The 26323-nt window shown below is 49.7% G+C and overlaps 1 protein-coding gene across 2 annotated transcripts in view; it reads left to right on the top strand.

Annotated features, from left to right (window-relative positions):
- Positions 1–26079, top strand: part of ALX4 (ALX homeobox 4) — a 39184-nt gene extending 13105 nt beyond the window's left edge. For both annotated transcript variants that reach the window (XM_079309126.1, XM_079309127.1), the window contains 3 exons: positions 14528–14838; positions 22274–22402; positions 24407–26079. In XM_079309126.1, coding sequence (XP_079165252.1) covers positions 14528–14838; positions 22274–22402; positions 24407–24730 — 764 coding nt within the window. In that variant the 3' untranslated portion in view covers positions 24731–26079. The remainder of the gene's footprint in view (positions 1–14527; positions 14839–22273; positions 22403–24406) is intronic.
- The last annotated feature ends 244 nt before the right edge of the window (positions 26080–26323 follow it).

Below are 26323 nucleotides of genomic sequence, written 5' to 3'. Positions count from 1 at the left end.
CAGAATCTGCCAGACAATATTTGTTGGTAGCTATGGATTTCTTTAGAAAATGACCTGAAGTTTACCCAAAAAGGAACCAAGAAGCTGTGATAGCAACCAAGCTTCTAAGGGCTGAATTTTTCACCATATTTGGGGACCAAGACACAAAGAGCATGCAACCAGGCAGAGGCTTTGATGCCTAAATATTTCAACAGGTTTACCAGATGCTAGTAAAGGCAAAAGGAGGTATCCAGCATCCTGAAGATGGTAGGGAGGAGAAGCTTGGCTGGTGCTGAGAGAAGGCATTGAGCCAACTGCATGCCACCTGGCCTGGGATGCCTCCATTTACACTCCCTGCTCTCCCTGTGCTGCTCCTCAAGGCTTGGGTGCCTGCCTCGTGTCAGCAGCTGAGAGACTTTAGTGTGTTTTGCACAGCACCAAAACCCCATGAGTGTGCAACCAAATCACCCCCAGATACTTCACAAGAGAGTGACAAAAGGACCAGGACTGATCCAGCCCTTTGCCTATTATGTTGGGGTTTAGTGACTTTCAGTGTAAAGGCAAAGCACTGTCTGAGCACATTTCTCCTTTTCAGACATTAGCCAGGAAATATAGCTCAGTCCTTGGGAGAAATTAATAAATTTGGACTATGTAAGTCTGGTCTATCTGGACTCTGCAGAAATCAAGTGGAACAACCTAGGTTTTTCTAGAGAAAATCTGATTCAAATATTGCCTCAGGCAATGTGAATGCTCTCTGATGTAGGCTTTTGTGTGGACATCTGGTTGATTGCACATCCCACAGAGATGGAGATATTAGGAGCCTGCAGCAGATAAACCATGGTCTCTAGCACTGACTGCATACATGCCTAAACATGAAATAGGCCAGTGGGTCCTGGCCAAGGAGAAGTTATGAGGGTAACTGAGTGGGTCCTGGAAGCCAAGAATACAGCTAAGGGTGTTGTGTCTGGTAGAAATTAGTTCCCCACTGGGGAAAAACAGGGAATGGCCTCATTTAGCCCACAGATTTCATTAAAACCAAGAACTTTGCTGAGAAGTCCTGCTCAAGATTTCAAAGAAAAGGGAGCAGCAGCTGAAAGCCTGTGGTGGCATCCCAGTGGGAGCAAAGTCAATCCAAGCTCTATAAAAATGTCCCAATAGGAAAATGTGATATGAGCATGCTCTTCCTCCCTGTGTGCCTGGTGTGAGGTAGGTCCATGGGTCTGGGCTCTTCTGGAAGGAGGCTGAGCAAGGCATGCTTTTGCAGGGATGCCTGACAGTGGTGAGCAAAGCAGTTCAGTCCTGTGCCAGAAGTATTAACACAGAGCATGGCCACTGAAAACTGCCCAAAGCACATCCCAGAGCATGCCTGGCCCAGGTGGCAGAGGAAAGCAGACCTGGCAGCATGACAGTGATAGCAGTGTAGCACCATGGTTGAGGTGACCTGGTGTGTCCTGCCCAAAGGGATGTCAGACCACCCCTTTTCCAGGCAGGCAGTTCTACTCCACAGCCTTCAGCTCCCCTGCCCAGCTTTCTCCTGGGGAAATTAAACAAAAAGATGGTACAATGGCTTCCAGAAGCATCCAAACACCAGAGTTCATCAGCTGACAGGAGACAAAGTAACCTTTAATTTTCTTGTTTTCTTATTATAATGTTCTTGACAAAGTTACAAACTCATGTTATGTAGCCTGTGGTATACTACAGTTTGAAGCAAATTGGACTGTATAGCAGTTTATAAGCCTCAGCTTCATAAGCTGTAAGAGGTGTCACTGGAAAGAACAATGTGGTTTAAACCAATTCAGGAAGCAGCATCTTTGTTTTGGAAAACTGAGGACATAAGCAGCTCAGAGGGTCTCTGATTCCAGGCAAGTTTCTCATTACCAGCAGGCACAGCCCAGGGATGTGCTCCCTTCCTTGGGATGGAGAGTTTCCTCTAGCACTAAAGCCTTGGCTTTAAAACCCTGCCTCTTGGAAGCTACATACTCATAACTCTGCTCACTGAGGGGGTTTTGGAGTTTGGAGTCCCATTATTTACATCCAACTGTATATTTTCTCCTGAGAGCCCTATAAACAAAATGAATTGCAGAAGAAATCGCACATTCCCACACAGGCATGTTTGCCTCTCATGAATCTGAAGAACCATGACCCAAATGTACTGTGAGATAGTAAATCTGAGAAGGCAGTGTGTGGGAAGCCTAGTCTGAGATGAGAAGGAAGGAGAAAGCAGCCCACTGCATCCCCCAGTATCATTCCCTGGAAGCACTCTGAGCCCATGAGCTGGAAAAGCTTTGGGGAAGCAGAGGCCAGCCGGTGCCTGCAGCCCCACTAATTCCAGGAGCCCTCAGACATTGGAAACTGGAGTGTTTATCTGTTCTGCCTAAATGTCAACCTTTCCAGGCCCTTGCAGACAGGCTTGTTTCTGAAGAGAATAGGAAGACAGCTGGTGAAAAGGGGTTGCTCTTATCTAGGAAACTGAAACAGCACACACCTTTCCAATCAGTACTTTCCAGCCCATGTTTTCTGGTTGTGTATTTTATTGTCCTCTCTAGGCCATCCTGCCTGCAGTCACTCTTTCTACCTGCTTTTAAGGCCTCCTGTTGCTTCCCCCCCTGCTAGAAAAGGCAGCTTTTAAGCACTGAAGCTCTGCTTGTGGCACTGACACCATGATGTCTCTAGGCAGAGACTTTCTAAGTTGTGGTCCATGTCAGCACCCTTATAGATATCAGCTATCTCCCAAAATAAGAGCTCTCCTAAGGAAGTATTTTGGGAGACAGGGAGCAGGAGGGATGCAAATAAACCCTGTGTGGTTTATTTGCAAATTGTGAGCAAGGTATGAGTTTTTGAGGTCTGTCTGGGGCACAGGATTGTTGTTGGGATGATGTTTGTGAGTAATCTTTGATCAGAAGATTGTGTGTGTGTGAGAGAGAATTGATGCAAGAAGCAGGCAGCTGAAAGGGCATCTGTGATGGAGTGGAAGGTGGGTAATGGTGGACACAAATGTTGAGCTCTTGTTCCCTGATTGGATGAGCACTCTGGCAGAAGCAGGTTTCTGGGAAAAATATTCCTTTTCACAAGTTTCTAAAGATGATTTCTGTAAATATTTGAGAATGTTTACTTCACATTTGTAGTCACTCATGTCAATATGATCCCATCCTGGAATGTTAACTGGAAGCAAACACAAAAGTGGGCATGAATTCCACTTCTTAATTTAGGCTGATTTTCATGGTCATTATCTTTCACGTAATCATCCAGTTTGGTTGAGAACTAGTGGCGCTCCAGGAGTTCCTCTCCTTCCAGGAGTCATGATGGTTTTTTTGTTTTCTGTTAGGAAAATGTGTTACCAGAGTCACTGTTGTTTGTGTCTACTGTCTGACACTTCATACCACAATCCCACATCCAGTTTCTTCTAACATAATCAAAACTTAACAATCTTGCCTAAAAGCTCCCACAGCAGTTGTTTGCCTCTGGATGTTTTTATAATACTTTTTTTTTTTAAAGTTCTTCAGAATCAATTAAGCCATTTCCAAGAATGCAACTAAAACTAAGCACATTTTTGTTTTCTCCATGTCAGGAAAAAAAATCTAATGATGATTTTTTCATAAGTTCCACTGCATTGTGCTGTGGAGCAAAATCATCAGATTTACAGTGGAGCTGGGCTTTGGGTAGGAAATGTGTTTTGTGCCTTTCTTCTGAAATAATTCATGAGGAGTTGTGGCTTGAACCCTCTCAGTAGTGACACCTTTGATTTTTACACCTAAAGACACTGCAGATTTCTGATGTTCTAGGAGTGTTTTCGGCCAGGTCTGAACTTACTCTTATTGCAGTGGCCATCTACCCTAGTAATTTGTCCAGCCTTGCTTGGATCCAGACAAAGAAGGGGAGAAAAGGCTGGGATAAGGATAAGGAATTTTTATGTGGCAGAAACTTGTTCTGAAGACTAAGGAGTGTGTTGGATCAAATGGGGGCTTAGATCTACTTGGCTAAGATACCAAGGTATTGCATTATTCAGGGCATCTGAGAGGCACAGAACCTTCACCTCCAGGCTGCAAAAATATTAGATGGTGCTAAATACTTTTGAAAACTCAGGCTTCACCTCACTGGGCTCGTGACTCGGGCATCTCTTCACGACCCTCTGGCACAGCTCAGTGGGGGCTATGGGAAGCCCAGAGGACACTGCTGAATAGGGTGTGGATGCCATGCAGTAGATAATGGTTGCCTTCAAACACTGGATGATGATGATGATGATGATGAGAAAATGGAGAAGTGTTCACCACAGAGAGGGTTCCAGTGTCCATGATCTGAAGATCCAGAGAGCAAGAAGTATTTGGGGAGAAAAGGAAGAGGAATGGCACTAAAGCCCTTCACACAGTGCTCTCACTGCTCATTCTCTGGGGTCAGTAGACATGTTTGTCCTGGCACTGTGTTTAACTGTGGTGTCATGCAGCCAGGGACCATTCCAGTTGGCCAAGGCTCCACACAATGTAATCATTGACAGACATAACAGCACCAGGAGCAACTTTCTCCCTAGAAAACTCTTGTCCCTGAGTGGCTTTATAAATGAATTTAGTGGTGCAGTTGATGGTCAGAGGTCCACATCTTGGCTTGATTTGGCCACCACCAAGTACAGTGAGTGGCCAGACTCTGGTGACTTTGGCCATGTGCATCAGGCAGCTGGAGAGCATCTGCAGGATGGACAGACACTGTGGGAATGTGGCTCACCATGCACAGTCTGGGAAAAGAACTGAAACACTGAGATGGACTAGAAAATAAAGGTCAAATGCTCTTGGCTCATGCAAACCTACTTCTGGGCTTTTTTTGGTTGCTTTGGTTTTTTGGTTTTTTTGTTTAATTTTCCCCCTGGTGACAATTATATGTGTTGCAAGGTGAAGTAGTTCTCAAGTGAAATGAAATCCCTTTCTCTGACCTCAGAGTGCATAGCACTCTGAATTACTTGACAAGCACACTTTACCCTTTGAGCAATTCACTACTCCCCTTTAACAAGTAAGAGCACACTTTTGTGGATGTTTTCCTTGTTCAGTACTACCTAATGGATTTTTTTCCTTAATAACTGTCATTTGACCTGCATCTTGGGTTCAATCCCCATATGAGCCCCTCACTTCAGACTTGGACTCAATGACCCTTATGGGTCCCATCTAACTCAGAGTGATCTGTGAGTCTGTGAATGTTGCTATTCTCAGCTCAAAACTAAAAATTTAAGTTGCTGATTGTGAATATTATTTGTTGTTCATTTACCAAATGAATCTTAGGCACACTCATCCCATTTCCTTTTAGTGCCTCATTATCAATAAACCTTTGCCTCACTGCTTCTGTAAATCATTTTCATCCCTTTCCTTTGGGAACCATGTGTTTGGCCTCTTGCACAAGTATCTCATGAGAGTAATTGGTCAAGTCAAGCAGTATAATTTTTACTCCTTGATGAATTGGCAAAACTTCATTAAAGGGGAATTACTGAACAACACATTTTTTTGGATGAAAAGCATTGCACTTAAACCATGATGCAAACAGGGTTTCCCAGTATTTTTCCAAGCACAGTGGCAAGCAAAAGTATTTTACCAAGCACATCAGATATTGGTATCATTCAAAAGACTTAGATTATTAGATTAAGTTGACTATTCCACATACACCTTCTCTTTTCTGGGATAAGAAGGATATGCAGCTAAAGCTCCAGAGGAGTCCTAAGTGGGTATACATGTTTCAGAGCTGATGACAAATGAGGGAGTGTTTCAAACACTCTTTCCCTACTCCTCACAGCCCCAGCAGAAAAAAAAGTGAGGTTCAAGAGTGTAGCACCCACAACTGATGGTGGTCTCCCATCAGAGGCTGCAGCTCATGGCAAACACCAGTGCTGGACACAGACCCAAAACCAGACTGAGGCAGGGGAGAACTCTTTGCTGCAGAGGCTGGAGGGAACCTACAGAGGCCAAAGGTTTATTAAACTTCAGTTTGACTGAAATATGTGCCTCTACAGCAGGGCAACAGAGGTTCACAGAGTCCTTTCTGTAGACATTTTATGACAGTCTTCGGGGATACATATAAGACTGGGGCATTCTGAGTAATTTAAAAAAATATTTGTTTAGACTGTGTCAGGGTCAACTGGAGTTTCCAAGCAAGCCGGTCTTAGATGGATTTTTCTGTCTTTTCCCTTTCTCCTCACCTATAGTGCAGACACACTGTGGTTCATGGCCAGGCCATGCAGTGCATCCATGTCCCTTCAATACTTCAAAACAACTCTCAAGCTCAGAGAGACTTCGGGGTCACTGTGTACCCCTGCACTACTGTGGGGTGCAGGAGACCACCTGCATCTCATGGAGACCAGGGATGAGAGTCCCTGGTACCAGGCATTTCTGCTGCTACCTTCAGACCCTGCCAGGAATCTGGGCTTTCTCACCCAATTGGCAAGTTCACAGTTTGGTTGTGTTGCCTCTTGCTTCAGTTTGGGATTTTGCTGCCCTATTACTGCCAGTAAAAGCTGATGCCAGTCTGTTACCCAGGCCCAGTGACTGTGAATTAGTGGGTTTGGTAGCCAGAAACCTAATTTCTTTCTGGAATGCTTCTAAAAGTCTAGTGCTTGTAGGAATTTTCCCAGACCTGGCTGGCCTTGAGTTTTGCAATGTGCAGTTGGAATGGAAATGAATTATAGATGTTCTTCCAAGAACAGGCAAGTTTGGGGAAGGCTGAAGGATTTTTCTTCCCTCGTCTGGGCCTTTCTTTACTAATCAGCTGTATAAAACTGAAGAACAACAGAGCTGCTTTGCTAAGAAATCTTGCCCAAACTTTGTCTCAGTGTTTAAACTCAACCCTTTCTGTGGTTCTGTCAGGTTCAGCCAATTTTGGTCGTTTTCTGCTTTCATGCCAGCTTTCCATCACTCCTGCTTTCCAATTTCCAAGTGTAACTGGTAGCACCCAGTTCCCCCTGAGATGTGTATTGGGTTCCAATGGGGTTGCCACAGCATCAGCAGCACAAAACAGGCAACTAGAAGTCACCTCTGGGAGGCAGCTGAACTTCAGCAATGCATGGCTGTCTGTGCTGCAGAGAGGCTGCTTTTGCAAAGCAGACAGAACACAGAGAGAGGCAGACAGACCAACCAACCCAATGATGTGAGCAGCGTCCAGGCAGGCACCGACTCACAGGATGGGTGAATCACTGCAAGCTGGCAGCAGGGAATTAAACTGTGCCAGACATCAGAGCAAGGATCAGCTCCCTCCAGGCAGCTTTGTCTCACCAGCCTTCCTCACCAGCAGGAAGCAGCATCCCCCACTCCCTTCTGGACTGGATGGGTGATTTATACCTTCTGTCACAGGTGATGGCCGGTGGTGCCTCACTTGGCGTGTGGTTAGCATGGAAGGAAACTCACATTGAGATGTGGAAGGCTGCATGACTGCCTCTTACCCTGACAGAGCTGTGTCCTGCTCCTCCAGCACAAAGCCTGGGATGGAAATTATCTGGGGCATGTTGTGGGGAAGAGAGAGGCACTGACTGGTAGCAGGGGAAACCTCTAGCTTGCAGAGAAGAGCCCCCTTTTCTCTTGCGGTGCTCAGGTGAGGGATCTTTTTAGATCCCTGCAGTGGCCAAAGAGCATGGGTGAGATTTAGATGAATTCATAAATCTGCATCTGATGGGAACTCTTATGCTCTTCCTTTCAAAGGGAGAGTTCAGCCTAGGCCCTGCACAGCCTCATCTCCACTCACATCTGAACAGCACTCAGTGCCACTGCAGGCACCGAGTGGCACTGCCTGCTGTCAGCCCCAGAGCTGCACAGCACTTACCTTTCCCTGCTCCAGGTGCAGGGCCTGACTTCACAGAGCCCCAGCACAGGGAGGGGGGTTCAATCCTGGCTACCTTAGCTGCTTCTGTCACTAACTTGGCTGGAGATAGCATCCAAGCATAGGAGGGGCAACCTTGCTGGAGCTAGATTTTTCAAAATACAACACAACAGAGGGATAACTGAATGATCCCAAGGCAAAGTACACCAAGTGGATTGGGCAGATGTTGGTCCAGATGTCAACAGCCAGTAAGGATGTCCTAGTAGGAGAATTCAGCTCAGACAGGAGCAGAACAGAGTTCCCACGTTGGGACAGAGCATTAAGGTGTGCAAAACCCTACAGTGTCTGTCTGTGCAGAGCATAAGTCTTCAGCAAACAGCACTGAGGGTCTGTCTCTCCTGTCTTTCACTTGCCCAAGGATCTGTTGACTTTTCTGGACTGAAATCCCAATAAACAGTCACTAGCCTGTGTGTAGGTATGAGTCCATGATTGAGATGACCATTCAATACTTTGTCCAATATTAGTGATACTGATTTTTATTCTTGACGGAAACACATATTTCATCTATTCAGCATTGAGCCAAGGCTTCAGAGCAGTTAGGTGCTTACATCTGGTTCTGAAGAGCTTAGGAAAAACCAAGATCCTCAGGCAATCATTGGAATGGCAAGGCATGCAGGACTGTTTGGGAAGGAGGAGATTGAGGAACCTGAAAGCCTTTTCAAGCCCCCTTCCCATCCTTGCCTGCTTTGTCCATCTTCCTTGGTTGGTACTCACTGGGGATATATCAGTTCAGAGGTTCTAGATGGCTTTTGGTTCACATGCACTGCTTTAGGTAGAGGCACAAGTAGGATGGAACAGAAATCTACCTCCTTTTTTTTTTTTTTTTTTCCTAGCTGTGTGTGACATGCCTACAGTGGGAAATGAGACATTTAAAATGCAGTAGCTGACCCATCTTGTCTGTCATACTTTCAAGTTTTGCACACAGCCTGGCATGCTGCAAACCTGCTGATCACCCCCAGCCCTGTGCCTGGGAACATCTGTGTGGGATCTAATGAGGCTCTGATGCCACCAAGTTGGTGGTCACTTCCATCTGCTGTCCCTTAAAAAGTCATCTTCTGGCTGATCCTGGCATATTCCAAAGGCACTGTGCTCCCCCCTGCAACACTGAAGACCTTTAGGTGTCAGAAAGGACAAAACCATGTCACTGGGAAATTAATGGGCTCATCAGAGAGAACTGAGATGCCCAACTCCAGAATGTTGGCATAAGCAATAATCTCCCTCCACATTCAGTAGTGAGGAAGCCATGGCATGCAATGGAGCAGTTTCATTTTCTCTCCAGGGAGGCAATGGCAGTACATTTTCTTGCTCTTTCCTTATATCATGTTCTGGGAGCCAGAAAGTCAATTGCAATCCAGCAGGTTGCTAGAAGCATTTTTGTTCCTTCAAAATTTGCTAGTCAGCACTTTCATGCTTTTCAGATGAATGTGCCACATGAAAAAGGACTTGGGGAATGAGCTGTGCCTTTTTCTCTAGCCACAGCTTCTATGCAGAGTTTTCAGAGCTGATTTGTTTATGTAAAAGCCAGTTTTGTTAGCATCCTTTAAAACACATGAAAGAGGAGCAAGCAGCACATGTTGCATTTGAACAGACAATGCTGAGGTCTCTCCAAGTAGCCACAGGGTGTGTGAATCCAGCTAATCAGGCAATAAAGCAACACATGCTCTCAAAAACAGATGTTTGTATTGGGGGGGAAAAAAACTAGTTCAGAATAAAAGTGAGAGGAACAGCAATTTTCCCAAGTAAATAGTGCATATTCCCCAGGCTTGCTATGATGTAAACTTCTCAGCAGCACTAGAGTTAATGTTTATCAAGCTGTCTGTCCCCAAACACGTAGTGATTTAGTCCAGGACAACTAGCCAGCTAGGAACAAGAGGGCTTAAGTGCAGCCAGGGCTGAGGTGAATTTAAGTCCCACAGAAACCTCTCCCAGGCACACAGTGGAGGTAGAGTCACTTATACACTGGCTTCAGGGCCACCAAAAAACCACCCATGGACTTACTGTGTGGGACCTTTGACAGTCTCCAGACTGCTTTTAGGAACAGAAGGAGGTTTTTAGACCTTTCTGCTCCAGGTCTTAGTATCGTTCCTGCTCTATGCTCTGAGTAAAAAAAATTAGTTTCTTCTCAAAGAGGGGAGCCCTAGGTGATCAGGAGGAGCATAGCAGAGAAAAAAAGCTCCTTTCTGCCTTTTATTCTTCAAGTAGGCTTTTCTGTCTGTAAATAGCTCCTCAAGGTGATCAGCTCTTTTTAGTCTGTGAGTTCCACCATGAGTAACCACTGTGTGTCCCCCTTTGCTGAGAACCTCAGGAGGCTGCAGGCAGCAGAGCAGCAGTGCCAGCAGCTTTGACAAGCTCAGCAGAGATGGATGGTGTCCATGCAGATGAGAACATTCATGCAGTGGTCTCCTGAGCACAATGGGTAGTCAGTGAATGCTGTACCATGAGCAGAGGTACAGCCTAGACCATGTTCAGCCTTCCTTCAGGTTCTGCAGGATCAACCAAAGCAGGTCCCTGTCTGGGAGGGATGGACAGGCCATATATTCATCCTTATCCAAACTTGAATTGGAGATGGTCCAACCAGTTTCTGTTTAGCAGCAAATGGTAATTGCAGCTTCCAGAATGAAGCCCATGGTTTGTGTCCTATGTAGAATTATACCTGCATTCAAGAGATGAATGCTGCCCCATTTTACACTTCAGCTGGGCACAAGAGTGAAAGTATCATTAAGCATCTGATAATTGATAATAAAATCAGTGATGCCACATACAAATAAAAAAGTGCTAAAATATTTTCTACATGTGCAGACTGCAAGAGCACTGACTTCCTAAACAGAAATAAACCTAAATATTTGGCTCTTTATATGTCTAAAATTCAGTCACTTTGTTTTGTCCTATATAATCCAAAATGTGAATGTTTTTGAATCATAGTCTTGTGCTGACCTCTAGACTTTAATGACAGATAGGAGGCAGAAGACTGCAACAGACAGTGTAGAAACAAGTATCATGGTTTCAGCACAAGCTGACAAACCACAGCTCCTGCATTTCAAGTTGGGCCCAAAGTTGTGTGTTGGGAATGTCCCAGTCCCCATCCCTTTGGATGCACCAAGATGACTAAATTAAATTCTGTGGATAAGGCTGTATATAGTGAAGATTTTACTTCATCACCCTCTCAAAATAGCACACCTGAGGAACAAAACAGATTCAAGATGTGAATCTAAACACTCTGACAGCATGATAAAGGTGACTTCTCCCTCCAGGAGCGTGTCAGCAGAGCAGTGCAATGCCTGGCTGTCTCAGGGCCTTACCTCATGGTCACAGGTGAACATGGTCTTGTGTCTCCTGCACCCCCTTTCTCCTCTGTAGTATTCCCAGGACAGATGAGGTGAGATTTGAAAAGAATATCCCCTGCAGAAGAAGTGGGAGTGAAGGCATCCCTCCTGCCCAAAAGGAGCTGAAAGATGCCTGGGTCCCACATGCCCAGTTATCCTGGGCTGTCCCTTGGCAGCTGACACAGGGTGACTCAGGGAAGGTCTTGGGAGTGCTGATGGCCTAGCAGGCAGCCAAGGCACAGGGAGAGCAGGGCATAATTGTGGGAAGTCAGAAAATATCCTCCTACTGCTGCTATGAGTGCAAGGATGGATTGGCAGGCAGTGAAGGAGACACCAAGCTGTCCTGCTGGGCTTGTAAGGGTGCACTGGTGCTCACATTAAGTCCTTCCATGGAGATCTTCACAATATGTAACTCAAGGTCTCTCTAGGTTTGATTAGAAACAGACACCCCAAACTTTGCACTGGAACTTTGAGGCCATCTCCAGTTACAGGAAGTCTGGGCACATCCATATGCAGATGTATGCAATTTGTTTCACTTCAGCAGCCAGCGGGACTGTTTTGAGGTCAGGGAGCCTGTTTATAGGGAATGAGAGTTATTTCTTGGGATGCTCAGCTAAGGGTGGATGCGCACCATGCCCTCCCTATGCTGCCATCCTGCCTATCCCATGGGAACAGTTCATCCCTGCCAGGGCCCCCAGGGGCTGGAGGTGCAGAAGCTCAGGTCTGCTGCAGTGCAGGAGCAGGAGAGCAGCATGGCTGAGATGCAGGGAGGGCTCTGGGCTGGCACAGCAGGCATGGCAACACCCACTGGGTGTGCAGCAGGGACAGTCCTTGCTCCTTGGGGCTGATGGTGTGTGATGGAGATAACCACTGCTGAAAGTCCAGGGGCCAGCTCTCAGCTGCAGTTTGAGCTATGCTGTCCACAAGATTAGAACAGATACAGAGCTTCTGTGTGTGTGTGTGTGTGTGTGTGTGTGTGTGTGCAGACCCTTCCCCAGCTAACTGAGCTCCTGAAGCAGATGAAAACCAGCAGAGGAGTTCCCAAGACACTGATGGAGCTGCAAGGGTCTTAGGGAGGCAGCCAGCACAAAGCCATGGGGGAAAATGTACTGAGCTTCCTGACATCATAAATAATAAAATAAAGAGAGAAAGGGAGAAAAAAACTCAACCTCTTGGAATATTTTATTTATTACTCTGTCTCTACTGAGTCTCATAGGTGGTAGTCCATTGCTACAGACTTTCTGAAACTGTTTTATTTTCATTTGTAAAAATTATAAATATCATGTCCATAGCATGTGGTTTACCAAGGCTGCAGGGCAAAGCTGTCCCAGCCCATTTTGGACAGGTCTGTCCACCTGCATCCCCCAGGAGCAATGGGAGAGGTCAGCCAGTTGGAGAAGGCAGGTTCAAAGAGGAGGCAATGTGTTCAGTCACTGCCCTAGACACTGGTCCTGGAACCCAGGGAGCATACATTTTGGCAAAATGTTCCCAAGGATCAAAGCAAGGAGAGCTGAGATAGACATCAAGCTTTGGTAAGCTTTATAGGGAGCTCCTCAAAAGTCTGAAGGAACAGTATTTGAGAAAGCAATAAATCTGAAATCGTAGTGGGGTGAAAGTGGCAAAGGTAACTCCATTGCCCTCATCCAAGGTCTGCTTACAAGCCCTCTGTACCACCTGGGCAATTTTCTTCTCCAATCCCTTTCATAGCTCATCCCCCAAGGGTTAAATCTGGGCCCCTCTTGCTCCCATGCCTGAGGGTGACAGCTACATTTCATCCTCCTGGTTTCATCTCAACCACCTCAGTGCAGCCTTTCAGCTGTGAGAGTGAGAGATGGGCAAGGCCTTGTACACTGCACACCTTCTCACAACACTTTTCATGGGTTTTTGGCTGTGAAGATGTGACAGAGCTCTTCATAGAAGGGCTAAACTGTAAATATACAGTGAATTAGTAAAAGGGTTTTGTAACAAGAGATGAGTATTGCCAAAGACACAGGTTAAGATGCCTAAACTGGCATTAATGACCCTGGCTATCACATTGCCTGGGAAAAGATCCCAGTGGGGACATCACTAAATAGTGGAGCTGTTTCCCAGAAAGACTGATCCTGGCCTGGTAACATTTAAAAATAGATTAAAAAGAAATTTCAAAAAAATATGAGACACTTGATGTGCTCTTGGCTTGGTGAGGCGAGTATGGATAGAAAATACCACAGTATCACTTCCCACACGTTTAGGAACTATGCATAGCAGCTCAAGGTTAAAACCTGCAGTAGGGCTACCATGATTTTTGCACAAATATCCCAGCCAGAAATGTGGCCAGGTGTGACACCTGGCTGTGCACAATATGCCAGGTGGCCAGTCACTCACACAGATCCTCTTGTTGTGTCTTGGGTTCAGCCCATCATGCAGACCAGTGGCATCAGATAAGAGAGAGCCATGGGTGCCCACCAGGGTCCTGCTGGCCAAGCATCACTCTTGCCAGTGAAGAGGACACCACTGTCACTGGAGACAGGAGGTGTGCAGGAGAGGACACACACAGTGCCTGCATCTGAGGAATATATACTGCTTTACAAAGCTCAAAGTTGATTTCACTGTAGTAGCTAAGCCTTACCAAGGAACCAGTTCACCGGTTCAGTGGTTGAAAACTCCTCCTTCAGTGCTGCCATACTCTCTCATATGTCATGACTCATTAATTATTAATTGTTGAGGGCAATCATGCAGGAACAGCCCTGCAGACTGCTGTCACACTCCTCTCAGTTCCCTCTGCCCTGCACAGAGGGGATGCTGTTTCTGCAGGTGTCTCATACTGCCCTTTTCTGTGGCACTAAGCCCCACTCACAACCACTTTGCCAAAAGCAGTGCAAGTCCTGACAGGAGGCTGTGGGGGTGACTGGGGGTGCCAGTCAGGAGCACTTCTGCTGACCCACCACTGCCTGAGGATGAAGGAGCAGAAAACAGACCCTACCGAGCACCACATGTAGCATCTGTGTACTCCTGGTTTCCTACTTTGTGTTACTCAGCAGGGGAGCACAGATGGGCTGGTGGCAGGGGACCTGCATGGTGCCGGGAGCAGATGGGTACCTCTCAGAGAACTTTCCTGTGGCCAGGACCAAAGAATGGAGGGCTCCATGATGTTCAACCCTGATGTGGGAGTTGAGAGGTTGAAGGAGGGCCTTGCTGGGGTGTTTGTACCTGAGTGTGCAGGACTCATCCTCCCACTTGGGTCTCTGAGAGGGAGCAGGAGCTGAGAGAGCTTGCCCCAATCTCCTCTTGTCCATCTGTGCTGGTCAAAAGATTTACATCTGCTTCCTTTTCTCTCTCTCTCTGCCCCCTACCTCTGGTCAAACCTGCCCTCCTCTTCCCTCCCCTACCTCCCACCGAAGCAGGTAAGGAAAGCGGTTTGGGAGAGCCTGAGTTGCAGCCAAGCTCCGACCCTTCAGCAATGGACAGCAGCTACCTCAGCGTGAAGGAGGCCGGGGTGAAAGTGCCCCAGGACAGGGCCAGCACAGAGCTGCCCAGCCCCATGGACAAGGCTGACTCGGAGAGCAACAAGGGCAAGAAGCGGAGGAACCGCACCACCTTCACGAGCTACCAGCTGGAGGAGCTGGAGAAGGTCTTCCAGAAGACCCACTATCCCGATGTCTATGCCAGGGAGCAGCTAGCCATGAGGACAGACCTCACCGAGGCTCGTGTACAGGTATGGGGGAAATCCTGGGCTGGGTGAGGGCTGGATGAGCTGCAAAAACCTCCGAGCTACCCCTGCAACCCCACCATAAGGTGCAGAGAGCTGAGCCCTAATTGGAGCCTGTGGCACAGGGAAAGCACGAGGAGGTACATCCATGTCTGACACTGGTGTCAGCTTCTTCATTGGTCCTGCAATCCAGTGTTCAAAGAACACTTCTTGCTCTTGAGCTAATGGGACAGGCTAAGCCTCACCACCACCCCAAACACAGCTTGCACAAAACCTGCTCTTTTCAGGAGGCTTGCAGGGGATACAGGCTCCTTAGTCCGAGTGGGAGGAAACTTTTCCACACAACAGGCTCTTCCTGGCAGGTAGGGCTGCAGAGGTGACTGGGAGTTCAGTACCAGAGAACATGAGATGATACAAGAGAGGCAGCTCTTGTTGCCTGCTTGGCAGGCACTGAGACTGCATGAAAGCTGGAGAGCTGGAGATCTGGAGGAAAAAAGGTGCACCACCACCTTAGGAGGAGCAGGAGAGTCAAACAGCCATATTCTGTTGACAATCTCTATCACCTCCACACAGGTGCCAGCTTTCATGAACTAACTCCCTTGAACTAACCTGGGGGCCCAGCAGACCCAAAATCCACATCAGAGGAGGGAATGGTTCTCTGACTACTGCTCTTTCCTCTGAGTCAAGGTTAAAGGGAGGCCTGTCAGGGCTCAGAAGCATGTGCAAAAATGAGCACACTGCATGGAGCAGGCATCCCCAGCTAACACCGTGGTGGCCAGCTCCTCCTCCAGCACAGCTAATCCTGTGACTTCCGTCTACAGGCATTTGTCAGCTCACCACCCCCAGAACATGCATTAGCATCAAGAATAATTGGCCCATGGAGACATCTGATTCTATCTTTTATATCAGGAATATTCCCAGCTCTCTGGCAGCCTCTGCTCTAACCTTACAAGCAGTTGCTGCACATAAGGCCTACATCCATGCTTAAGTCCATTTTAGTTCATACATTCACTACTGGATTCAACCAGAAGCCAGATTTTTCTAGTCTGCTTGTCTAAATTGGTATGCAGGGCTGGTGTGCTCCTCTTCCCCACAGCTGTTTCTCTTCAGGCTGGACATGGCTGTGTTTCAGTAGGCAGAGTGTGATTCCCACTGCTCCCGATTGGCATTCCGAGCACCGCAGGGTGGGCAGAGCAAGGCAGTGCTGCAAACATCAGCTCTTTACTTGTGCCACTGGATGCAGCTCTCCATTTCCCAAGAACACACCACAAGTGCTAATGGGGTCTCCTGGGAGGCCAGGCATGGCATCAGGTTACTGGCTGCACAGTGCATGAAATTCCTTTAGCTCAGGAATGAGAATGAGGTGCTGGAGGGTGGCGAGCTCCTCCTGCTCCCTTCTGAGCCAGGGTTTGCAGCTACTGTGTCATCCCAGTCAGTGTGCAGGGCTGGCCATCAGAGCCAGGGCAGGCAAGCCAGATGTAATCTACACATTCCTTACATGTGACCCTTCATTTTGGGGGTTTTCCCCACTTTACCACTGGATCACACTTCAGCTGAGGGCAGAGGAACACCCTAGGCAGCCAGGAGTATCTTTGGCAAAGAGGGGTTTCAGCTTGCTCTGATATAAGTGTGCCAGTAGCCTGCTGCCACAGGCAGCCAAGAACACCTCTCTGCTCTTGCAACTGCCAAGGCACACCTCTCACGGGGATGGTGATGACAGGGCTCGTGTGACACAGATGCTGAAGGGCTTGTCTAAGTGGCCTGGCTGCTCGAGCACTTCCCCCATGGTGAAAGGCGTAAACACTTGAATGTCATTCCCCAGCTCTGCTGGGAAGGGCCTGGTGACGTGGGCCATGGCTGGCCCCAGGCCATGACCTGGTGATGAAGACTGCCAGGCTGTCAGAGCAGTGCAGACTCCATCACTGGAGAGCAAGAGCCAGCAGGCTGGTGCCCAGTGCAGTGGGTACTGGTTGGGCAAATATCTTCCCAGGGCTGAGGCTGTTGATAAGTGAGCTGTTTAGCCTTGGCATGGCAGTGGAAGCCCCTGGGAGGAGCAGTCTAAGGTGGCACAGGGCTCTTCTGCTGATCCTGTGAGTGAGGCTTTTGGAGAGAAAGCCTTAGTGAATCACCCTAGTGCCTGTCTCCACTTCTGGGTTGTGCTATAGTTTTCTAGCCTTGACTTTGGTCTCCCATCCCATGGGCAGTTCTGCTCTGTGGGGTCTTCCAACACCAGCAGTGTGGCATCAAGGGCTATTAGTTCACAGCCCAAGAGTGGGTACAGGCATGAGGCTGCAGCTCAGGAGGCTGATGGCAAAGAAAATGCCTACTGCAAGGGCCAAAAACCAAGGGCTAGAGGGTGGAAATCACAAATTAGACACGAGCCCCTCACAAGCCCCTGCAAGCCAAAGTGCCGCTAGTTACTCAGACACTCTCCACAACTCTGGGAGAGGCTCTAGCTGCTGTGGGGTGCATGGGCACACACCTACTGCAACCCCATGGGTACAGTTGTGCCTCTCCCAAGGAAGATATGGTCATCTAAGGGATAATCCTGCCCTGGAATGATTTTTTTGGAGGTCAGCTTCAGCTGCCTACAAACCTGAAGTAAGCAAAACAAGGCAGCAGAAATGTGAGGCAAGGTTCAAGGTGTGATGCTCCCTCTCACAACTTTTGGCTGGAGGTCACCCCCTCTGGCCAGGCTTGGCTTCCTGGGGAGAATAACCAGCTGCACTGCAGGCAGGAGCAGATGTGGAGCCCAGACAGGCTCTGCAGCTCTGATGTTTTCATCCCTTTCCCAGGCTCACCCTTCATTAGTGAAGTAGCTGTTCTTGGTGCCTGGAGAAGAGCCCATGCCAGCAGCACACATGAGGTAGACCATACTGTCTGTGAAGCAGTGACATCCCATGGACTGGCCCCTCTCCTGCTTCATTTCCCTGCCTGCCTTGGTTTCCAGCCATCTGTACTGGTGTCTGACAAGGTCAAAGCTAATTCCCCCATGATACAATGCAACATTTTCCTGTCTACTCCCTACAACCTTGCCCCTTGTTTCCATTGCACTTCCTTGCCCCATTCAACTGCACTAAGAACATCCCTGTTTTCCAAAGTGGGAGCCATGCATAAGGGCTGTGCAAAGGCACAGCCAGCAAGAGGCAGCTACAGCTACAAACCTGCAAGTGTGCACAGGGGGTGCTGTGCTCATGTAGGTCCTGCACAACATGTACATCACATTCCTTTCTTCTCCTCTTCCCTGTCTGGGGGTGCAGAGCCCCGGGAAGAGCTTCTGCTTGGTATCAGCATCTGCTTGAGGCTCTTCCAGCTCATCCAGGTCTGCAGCAGAAGTCTGAGGCAGTGGCACTAGAAAAAACAAGGTAGACACATGTATTCACCCATTATTCCTTCCCCTTGCATAGAAACACACAGGAACACCCCAAGCCCATGCTAGCCTGGCCCTGGCTGCTTATCTCCCTTGGGTTATCAGTATCTGCCTCCTGGACTGCTCTCTGGGAGAGGAGAAAGGGATGGGACTGGAAGGAGGCTTCCCTGCCAGTATAACCCCTCAGCCAGCCCCCCTCAGAGCCAGCTTTATCATTGCTGGGACCATTAATGAAATGTTTTTGGCAGTGACCCTGTGATGTGGCGGGGGCCTGAAAGTGAGAGGGAAATGTCAAACTCTGCTGTAGCAAAATCACCGCCTTGGAAAAAAAAAAGAAAAGAAAAAAAGCAAAGCAAAGCAAGAAGTAATATATCTTGATCCCTTTTCCCCCATAAAACCCTGGGAGGCTGGTGGAAGGAGCGGAAAGACTGAGCTAAGCCTGCAGGAAATTAAACATGAAATGAAAACAAGCTCGAGTTATTCAATTCTCTCATCCCAGGCTCCAATTTCCCATTCCAGGCCACTGATAAAATGGTGTCCAGTTTCAGCACTCAAGGATGAATTCTGGCTCTGTTCTTGCAGTCTGAAAAGCAAAGGGCTGGTGGCCATCTCTGGCAAGATGGGAGATGGCCTGGTGTTTCACGGGGGGATGGGGTTCTGAGCACACAGATGGAGGATGAGCAGAGAGAGGAGGGTAGCAGGGTGAGAGGACAGGAATGGGGAGAATGGATGCTGTGAGGCTGCCAGAAGAAAGCAAAAGCACAAGAGATTTGAAAGTGATGGGCAGGTCTTACCTGCATCAGAGCAGTGATGCAGTGAAGGGTGCTGAGCACAGGGCATGAGCACAACCCCACAGCTGCCACCAGCCCACCACCACATGAGAGGTCAGCCTCACCCACAGCTGCCATGGTGGGAGTAGGAGACAGGGGAAAACACCTTTCTCTTTAACTTGGAGGAAGGACAAATCAGTGATGCAGTCCCCAGCTATGCAGACATGTTCAGTGGCCTGCGTTAGGTCCCAACAGAGCCCACCCACCTGTACCCTGTGCAGGGCACATGGGGCTTGGTGGCAGGGGCAGACTGGCAGTGCCCACTGGGTGTGAGGGAAGAAGCAGCAAGAGAGTGAGGAGGAGCTTTCTTTCTTTGTCTCAGGCCACTTCTGGCCTCTCCAGCCCCAACAGCACATCAGCTGTCTATGCATATGGATTTAGGTACCAGCATATGGATGAATGTTGATGGAGACATTAAACATTCTCTGGTCCTTAGATTTTTACAGGGCTGCTTTGGTACATCAGGGCTCACCAAAGCATTGTCTGCAGGAGTCAGATACATGACATTACCATACACTCCTACTGTAATTGCTAACACTGAGATTCAGCCCACAGTGACCACTGGCCCCTGCATGAAGTAGCCCATCCTCACCCCAGAAGACATGCTGCACTAGCCACTGCAACCTCCACTGTCACATTCCCACCCTAAAACAGCCGCTCTTGACAAGGAGTGACAGGCAATGAAAGGAAAATGAACTTCTGTTTGGGTTTAGATTTGCTTTTTAAAAGCAGGTGTCTTCTAAGACTGTGGAAATACTAAGGATTAGTTGGGGTTTTTTGCTGACATTTTCACATTATACATTGCCATGCCTGTCTCATTTTCCTCGGAGCACTGTGGAGGTCTGGAGACACCCAACTGCAAGATACCAAGAAGCTTATAAGAATCTGGACCAGAGGAGAAAGGAGAACTGTAAAAAGCATTCCAAACCTTGCCACAAGTGCTTCAGAGCTCACTGCTGTCTCTCAGAGTGTCTCTGCTGCCTGTGACATCAACACTTGGACTGAGGACACTTTTCTTCTTCAGCCTAAAGCAATGACTTGCCACATCCTCCCAGCCCACCAGCCAGGTGGCAATTTGGGAACTGCCAGTTTAAATCACTCTGCTCTGTTCAATCCAATGCACAAATGTGTTAGAGCAGAGGCTGAGACCTCACTCTGCTCTGTCAAGGCAGCTGCTTGCTGTCCTGGGAAGAGGAGGGCACAGACCCTGCACTGATGGCTTCAAAGATCACCCTGCAGAGACACACACTGCTCCCAGGTCCCAGGTGGGATGCTCAGGCAGGCAGGGCAGCCGGTGCCTTCACCACACAGGGAATGGCCACGTATGCCTGGCATATGTTTATCCCAGCCTCGTGCAGAGCCAGCACTCTGCTCCCTACCTGTTCTCCACCCCTCTGTGCACAGCGGGGCCTCCTCTGCCTGAGGAGGAACCAGGTCACCGCCGCTAACTTTGAATCTGCAGATCAAAGCGGCGTGATCCAGGCCAGCCCTGGGACTGGCCTGCAGCTGGGCTGCAGTGGCTGTGCCAAGAAGAGGTAGAAGAAAAACAGACAGATGCCTGAGGCATCAAACCTGCTCCAGTAGGGCGCCCTGCATGTGCAGCATGTGCTCAGCTGGGATAATGTTAGGATACTTCTCCTGGTGCTTTTTGTACCTACTGAACACTCTCACAGGGTTTTTGATTTGGGGTAGGGGGTTGGTTGCTGTTTTGTCCAGCTTGTGGATGTCCCATGCCAGTGGCATTGCCATGGTTATGGGGCCAGGCACTAAGCCCTATGCTATCCACAGCCCACATGTGGAGCACATGCCTGGCAGCTGCATGATCGGCTCCCTGCCCCAAGCAGAACGCAGTGCATGGGCAGACTCTCACTGCCCATTCACACCACAGGCCTGGCTGTGAGAGACCAGCTGCCTGTGTGGTGGAAGGCAGAGACTGAAGCAGGAGAGCCTGCAACAACTCTTCTAGCACAAGCAGGAAAGTCAGCTCAGACCAGAAACCCAAACCCCTTATCCCTCCCCATGGCAGCTTCTGATTCAGGCTGCAGGTGCCACAGCTCTCCTGCCCCTGCAAAAATTGTCCTGCCATCCCACCCTGTGCCCAGCACCTGGCTTTTCCTGCTATCCTCCGGAGACACAAGCTTCCTACCTGGTGTCTGCTTTCCCCAGGTGCCTGGCAAGCAGCAAAGCTGTCCCATGGCCTGGCATGGGAAGGGCCAAGCTGCTTGTCAGCAATACCCCCTCTGGCCCCCTGCAGCGAGTCACCGTGTAAAACTCGAAGCAGAGCTGAGAGGCTCTAGGAGTGCTCCTTTCATGCACTGGCGTGACCTGCACAACCCAGCCCCTGGTGATCACCCTCATCTCTCAGTGCCTTCAAAGCACCTCTTGATTGATGTGTTTCCCTGACTCACAAGCTTCAAGAGGCTTTGAAGACACTGGGCCAGGCTCTGATCTCTCTTAGGCTGATGCAAATCAGGAGCAATGGTGCTGACAACAGTGCAATAATCCACACTGATGTCAAGCCAGTAAAAATAAGAGCAGAAACAGAGTTTTGGTCTTTGCCTTGAAGGGATCTGAGCAGCACTATGCAGCAAAGAGTAGCAAACCCTGCAAAGAAAACTCAGTGTAAACCAAAGGATGCTGGAGAAGGGCACATGTCCTTTCTTGCAGCTAAGGAGGGAAGGAGTGTTCAGCTTTGCATTTCTTTTTGTGGTTAAGAAAAATGAAAGAGTTGGTGAGAAATGCAAGCTGCAGTCAATGGCATCATCACAGCTAGGACTAGTCTTTGGGAAAGCCCCATCACTACTGTTTCCAGCCTGGCTGCAGAACACACGGATTTATTCACACTTCTCTGAGACTGGCTGACAGCAGGAGAGCTAGAGGCAGAGCCTGGGTGACACAGATTTAGGGGTGAGAAGAAGATGGGCTATCCCAAGGCAAATCAGGCTGTGGGAGGCAAGAGCGGGGAGTGACTCCAGAGAGGCTGTGCACCAGAAGATGGGCATTCCCCTTTGCTTGGAGTGCTCCCTCTCTAGGGGCACAGGCTGGCCCCAGACCCTCAAGAGAAGGAGGGAAGGACTGTCTCTCTGCAGAGCATGTGTGTGGAGCCACGGTGCCCTTCTGTGTGCCATACAAAACCACCCACCTGGTGAGGCCCTGCCCTCTGGTGGGCTCTGCAGGGCAGCCAGGCTCCCAGCCCCTGCTGGGCTCCCCTCTCTCACAGCCCTGCTGTCGCCTCCCCCAGGTGTGGTTTCAGAACCGGCGAGCGAAGTGGCGCAAGCGGGAGCGGTTCGGTCAGATGCAGCAGGTCCGGACCCACTTCTCCACCGCCTATGAGCTGCCTCTGCTCACCCGTGCTGAGAACTACGCCCAGGTGAGCATTCCCCTGCCTGGCCACTGCTTGCTGGGCACACTGCCTCTGCTCCCAGTCCTCCCCAAGCCACGCTTCACTTCTCAGGTACATCCACCTGCTCCTCAGCAAGGCTGCAAGGACACCGGGGCTGTACTGTCAGGCACTGAAGGGCTGGCACTTTTAGTCAGGCGTCCTGCTTGTCTCTCTTATGCCCTGGCCCAGAGGACATCTTTAAAGCAGGTAGCAAGCCCAGCACTGCGTGACATTGAGCAGCACCCTTGGGCACAGGTCACCCTGCTCAGCACATCCTATCACGTGTGCTGCTGCCCACTTTCCACTGGTTTGAAAAAGATCCAAAAGACTAATTCTTGCCTAAAGACTAGCAGATCCCAGGCTTCCTGTTACCATGTCTGGTTTCCATGCCCCTTGGACATGGTGGTTGGATAAAAGCACTTTTCCCCTGGCAAATTCCCACAGCCGTCTCCCAGTGATGGGCTGTGGTACGCAAAGCACACTTGGTGACATCTGGGGATGCTTCCCAAGGGAGTTGTAGTTTTATGATCCAAAGGAAGGGAGGGAGCAGCCTTGTTGGTGTACCTGGGGCTGCTTCTGAGTCCTACTGAAACTGTTCCTGGTCTAACCCTGGAATCAAGTCACAGGGCTGCCTCCCCTCTTTAGCTTCCTGTCTTGGAAAACCTGTCAGTACAACAGCCTCCTAAACATTGGGCCAGCCCCAGTTTCACAACACTTGAGATGATGCCAGGCAGACTGGGGTTTGCTAGCTCCAGGGCTAGGCTGTGTCCCAGAAAGCACTCCCTCCATCCTCCACTCCTCTTCCCACCACCCAGAATTTGCTCAAGGGCGCAATTCTGCAGGCATGATGCTCTGAACCTGGCTGTCCTCACAGATCTGCTGGAAGCCCTCCCTCCCTGACACCCTGTCTGTCTGCACAGCTGCCTCCCCAGCCAGTGCTGTACCAATGCTACCCCGCAGCCAAGCCAGGAGTGTTTGACCTCTCTCCTGCTTGGCATCTCCCATAAACTGAACAAGAAACCCTTTTGAAACAGCTGAGATGCCAAAGCAGCTTTTCAAGCAGAGAATGCTCTCAGCAGCCTTTTCAGCATGTCCTTCTCTTGCCTTTGTAACTTACACTGCTCTGTCTCTCAATGCTGCCCTCCTATCCCAGCACAAGAGATCAAAAATTTGAAAAGCAATTTGCAGGAGGTGAGAGATCAGAAAGGGCCCAAGGATGAGCAGCGGAAAGGGGCGGTGGGATGAAGGGCCCTTTGCTCTCTTGCTCCTGCCAGCTGCTCACCTCCTCTCTGCTTTCACCCTGCATGCCCACATGCCGCTGCTCAGCACACCTATTCCCACTGCCAAACATTGAGCCCTCTCTCTTCTACAATATCATTTTATGAGTGACACAGCAGGATCCCAGATGATCTCTCGAGGTGGCCCTGCAGGGCTCTGGGTGATGCTGCCTCGATGGGCACTGCTGGGGAAGAGGGGCAATGAAGCTGTCTGTGCTGGGGGCTGTGGGCAGCTCAGCTCTGGCAGGCACATCTGTGTGGTACAATATAGCCCTTGTCCAGGCAAAACTGCCCCAGCTGGAGAAGGAAGGTGGATGAGGAGCCTCACAGAACCACTTTCCACCTGATCCCTCCATAATGACTGCGACCACAGAAACACTATGGATGGCACAAAGTTTCCTGTGCTGAGAAAAGTGCTCATGGTACCAAAAAATTAAGAGGAGTGTCTGGGAGAGGAATAAATAAACAGATGCTGTGGCAGAGGAGCACAATCCTGCTCCCTGTGAGTAACCCTGCTGCACTCCCTGCCCCTGTCCAGGCCGGCGTGCAGGTTTTGGAGTGGATTTGCTGCCTGCAGCAGGGCTGAGGATGCTGCAGCTGCCAGGGGCCAGCATGCCCATGCCATGGCTGCCCCTCCATTTGCCATGCCGGGGCTGGACACGTTCCATTCCCCCAGCCACCCTGCACACCCCTGACGCCCGTTTCCCACCCGCAGATCCAGAACCCCTCGTGGATTGGCAACAACGGAGCGGCGTCCCCGGTGCCAGCCTGCGTGGTGCCCTGCGAGTCGGTGCCCTCGTGCATGTCCCCCCATGCCCACCCGCACGCGGCCGGCGCCGTCTCCGACTTCCTCGGGGTCTCGGGGCCCGGCGGCCACGTGGCACAGACTCACATGGGCGGCCTGTTCGGCACGGCCGGCATGAGCCCCGGCCTCAACGGCTACGAGCTGAACGGCGAGCCGGACCGCAAGAGCTCCAGCATCGCCGCCCTGAGGATGAAGGCCAAGGAGCACAGCGCCGCCATCTCCTGGGCCACATGACAGGCCTGCGGCCCGGCGCCCGCCAGAGAGCACGGGGGACAGCCCGGCACATCCACCCGCTCGGACTCCAGACAGCAGTGGCCTCCTCGGGGATTGAATGCAGCACTTTTAGCTACCCTAGGCATATAAAGTACATATGGTAACGTAAGTGGAGTGTTTCCAGCATGAGCGTGGCGCCTCCCGGCTTCCTGGGATCAGGCAGGGAGAGGGAGGCTGTGGAGCAGCACCTCTTCCATCAAGATCTGGGATGGGATGCATCCCTTGATGCATTCCTTCTCACTGCCACCTCCCCGATAACCTGGGCATTTTTTCTTCCCGCTGTTTTTTCTGACGCCAGATCTGCTTTTCCAGAGAGCAAGAGCCCACTGGCCCTTCAGCAGCTTCTCCCATCCCACTGCCCACCCACCCACACACATCCTGCCCTGGCCAGAATAGTCCCTTGGATGGGGACTCTGGCACCAGCAAAGAGACTCTCTCACACTGCCAACATCATCTTAGTGGGAGCTACGTCTTCCCACAGCTGAATAGGGAATGGGCTGGGAAGATAATCAAAACTAGAAAAAAGGCAACATTAGCCCATCTCCCTCTCCATCCTGTACTCTGAGATGAAGCACAGAGTTGTAGAGGCCTGAGAAGGGGCTGCCCCTCTGCCCACCACGGCACAGTGTTATCACACTGAGAGTCTTTGCCAGCCCTCTGTGACCCAGATGGAGATATGCCCCAGCAAACAAAAGCTCCCCAGAAAGTGCTTTGCTTTCTGTGGTCATGGTCTATGTTGAGGGTCACAAGCATGATGGTACAGGAAAAGATTCCTCTGTCTTTCACTGGGTTGGGAATTATTAACTTAAATTTAGAGACAGCAGCTCTGGCAGGGAAGCACAACTGCTATGTCAATCTGCAAGTCCCCAGAAAGACTGCTCTAAGAAAGAGCTCAAGCACTAGCACACAGCCACAGTGGCACAAGGCCACCAGATTCCTCACACTCCTCATCCTGGGGTCAGACATGTGCAATGACAGGCGCTCCCTTAGCCCTCCACCCCAGTGCCCTGTTGGACACAATGGCTGTGGGCAACTCTGCTCCAGGGACAGCAAAGGGAACAGGCTGGGAAGGGGCTCAAGGAAGGACAAAGTGATGCTGCCCCATCTCAGATCCTCTTCACTTTGCAGAGGAAGTAGAAGAGACCAGAATTTCTCTGGTTTTTGTGTACCAACATGCCTCTCTGCTTTTCCCTCCCAGTGCTCTTACCTGTGCAGAGCTGTTAAGTAAGCTGTCCTTTGCAATGCTAAATATTTTCCACATTTTTCAATGATCATAGTGCATGGAATAATTTTGGAACATCCTCTTACCTCAAGGAGAAGCTGAAACTCAGCTCATCATTACCACCCATACAGTGTGGCTTGGCAAGTTGGCTTGAATTGGAGTAGCCATCTCAGAGATTTGCAACGGAGTTATAGGATACTATTCCCATAAAAACCGTTTTGTCACCCTGCCCTCTTTCCTCATGCTCAGTGTTAGGAGATCTTGGAGTTTAAGGTCCAGGAATATCTAGTGATCTTGGAAAAGGTTCCAAATAAGCTACAACCAAATGTCAG

The sequence above is a fragment of the Erithacus rubecula genome, assembly GCF_903797595.1.
Source record: "Erithacus rubecula genome assembly, chromosome: 6".
NCBI classification, from domain to species: Eukaryota; Metazoa; Chordata; class Aves; order Passeriformes; family Muscicapidae; genus Erithacus; species Erithacus rubecula.
Note: the sequence above shows the minus strand (reverse complement) of the source record. Positions and strands in the feature narration are given on the sequence as shown.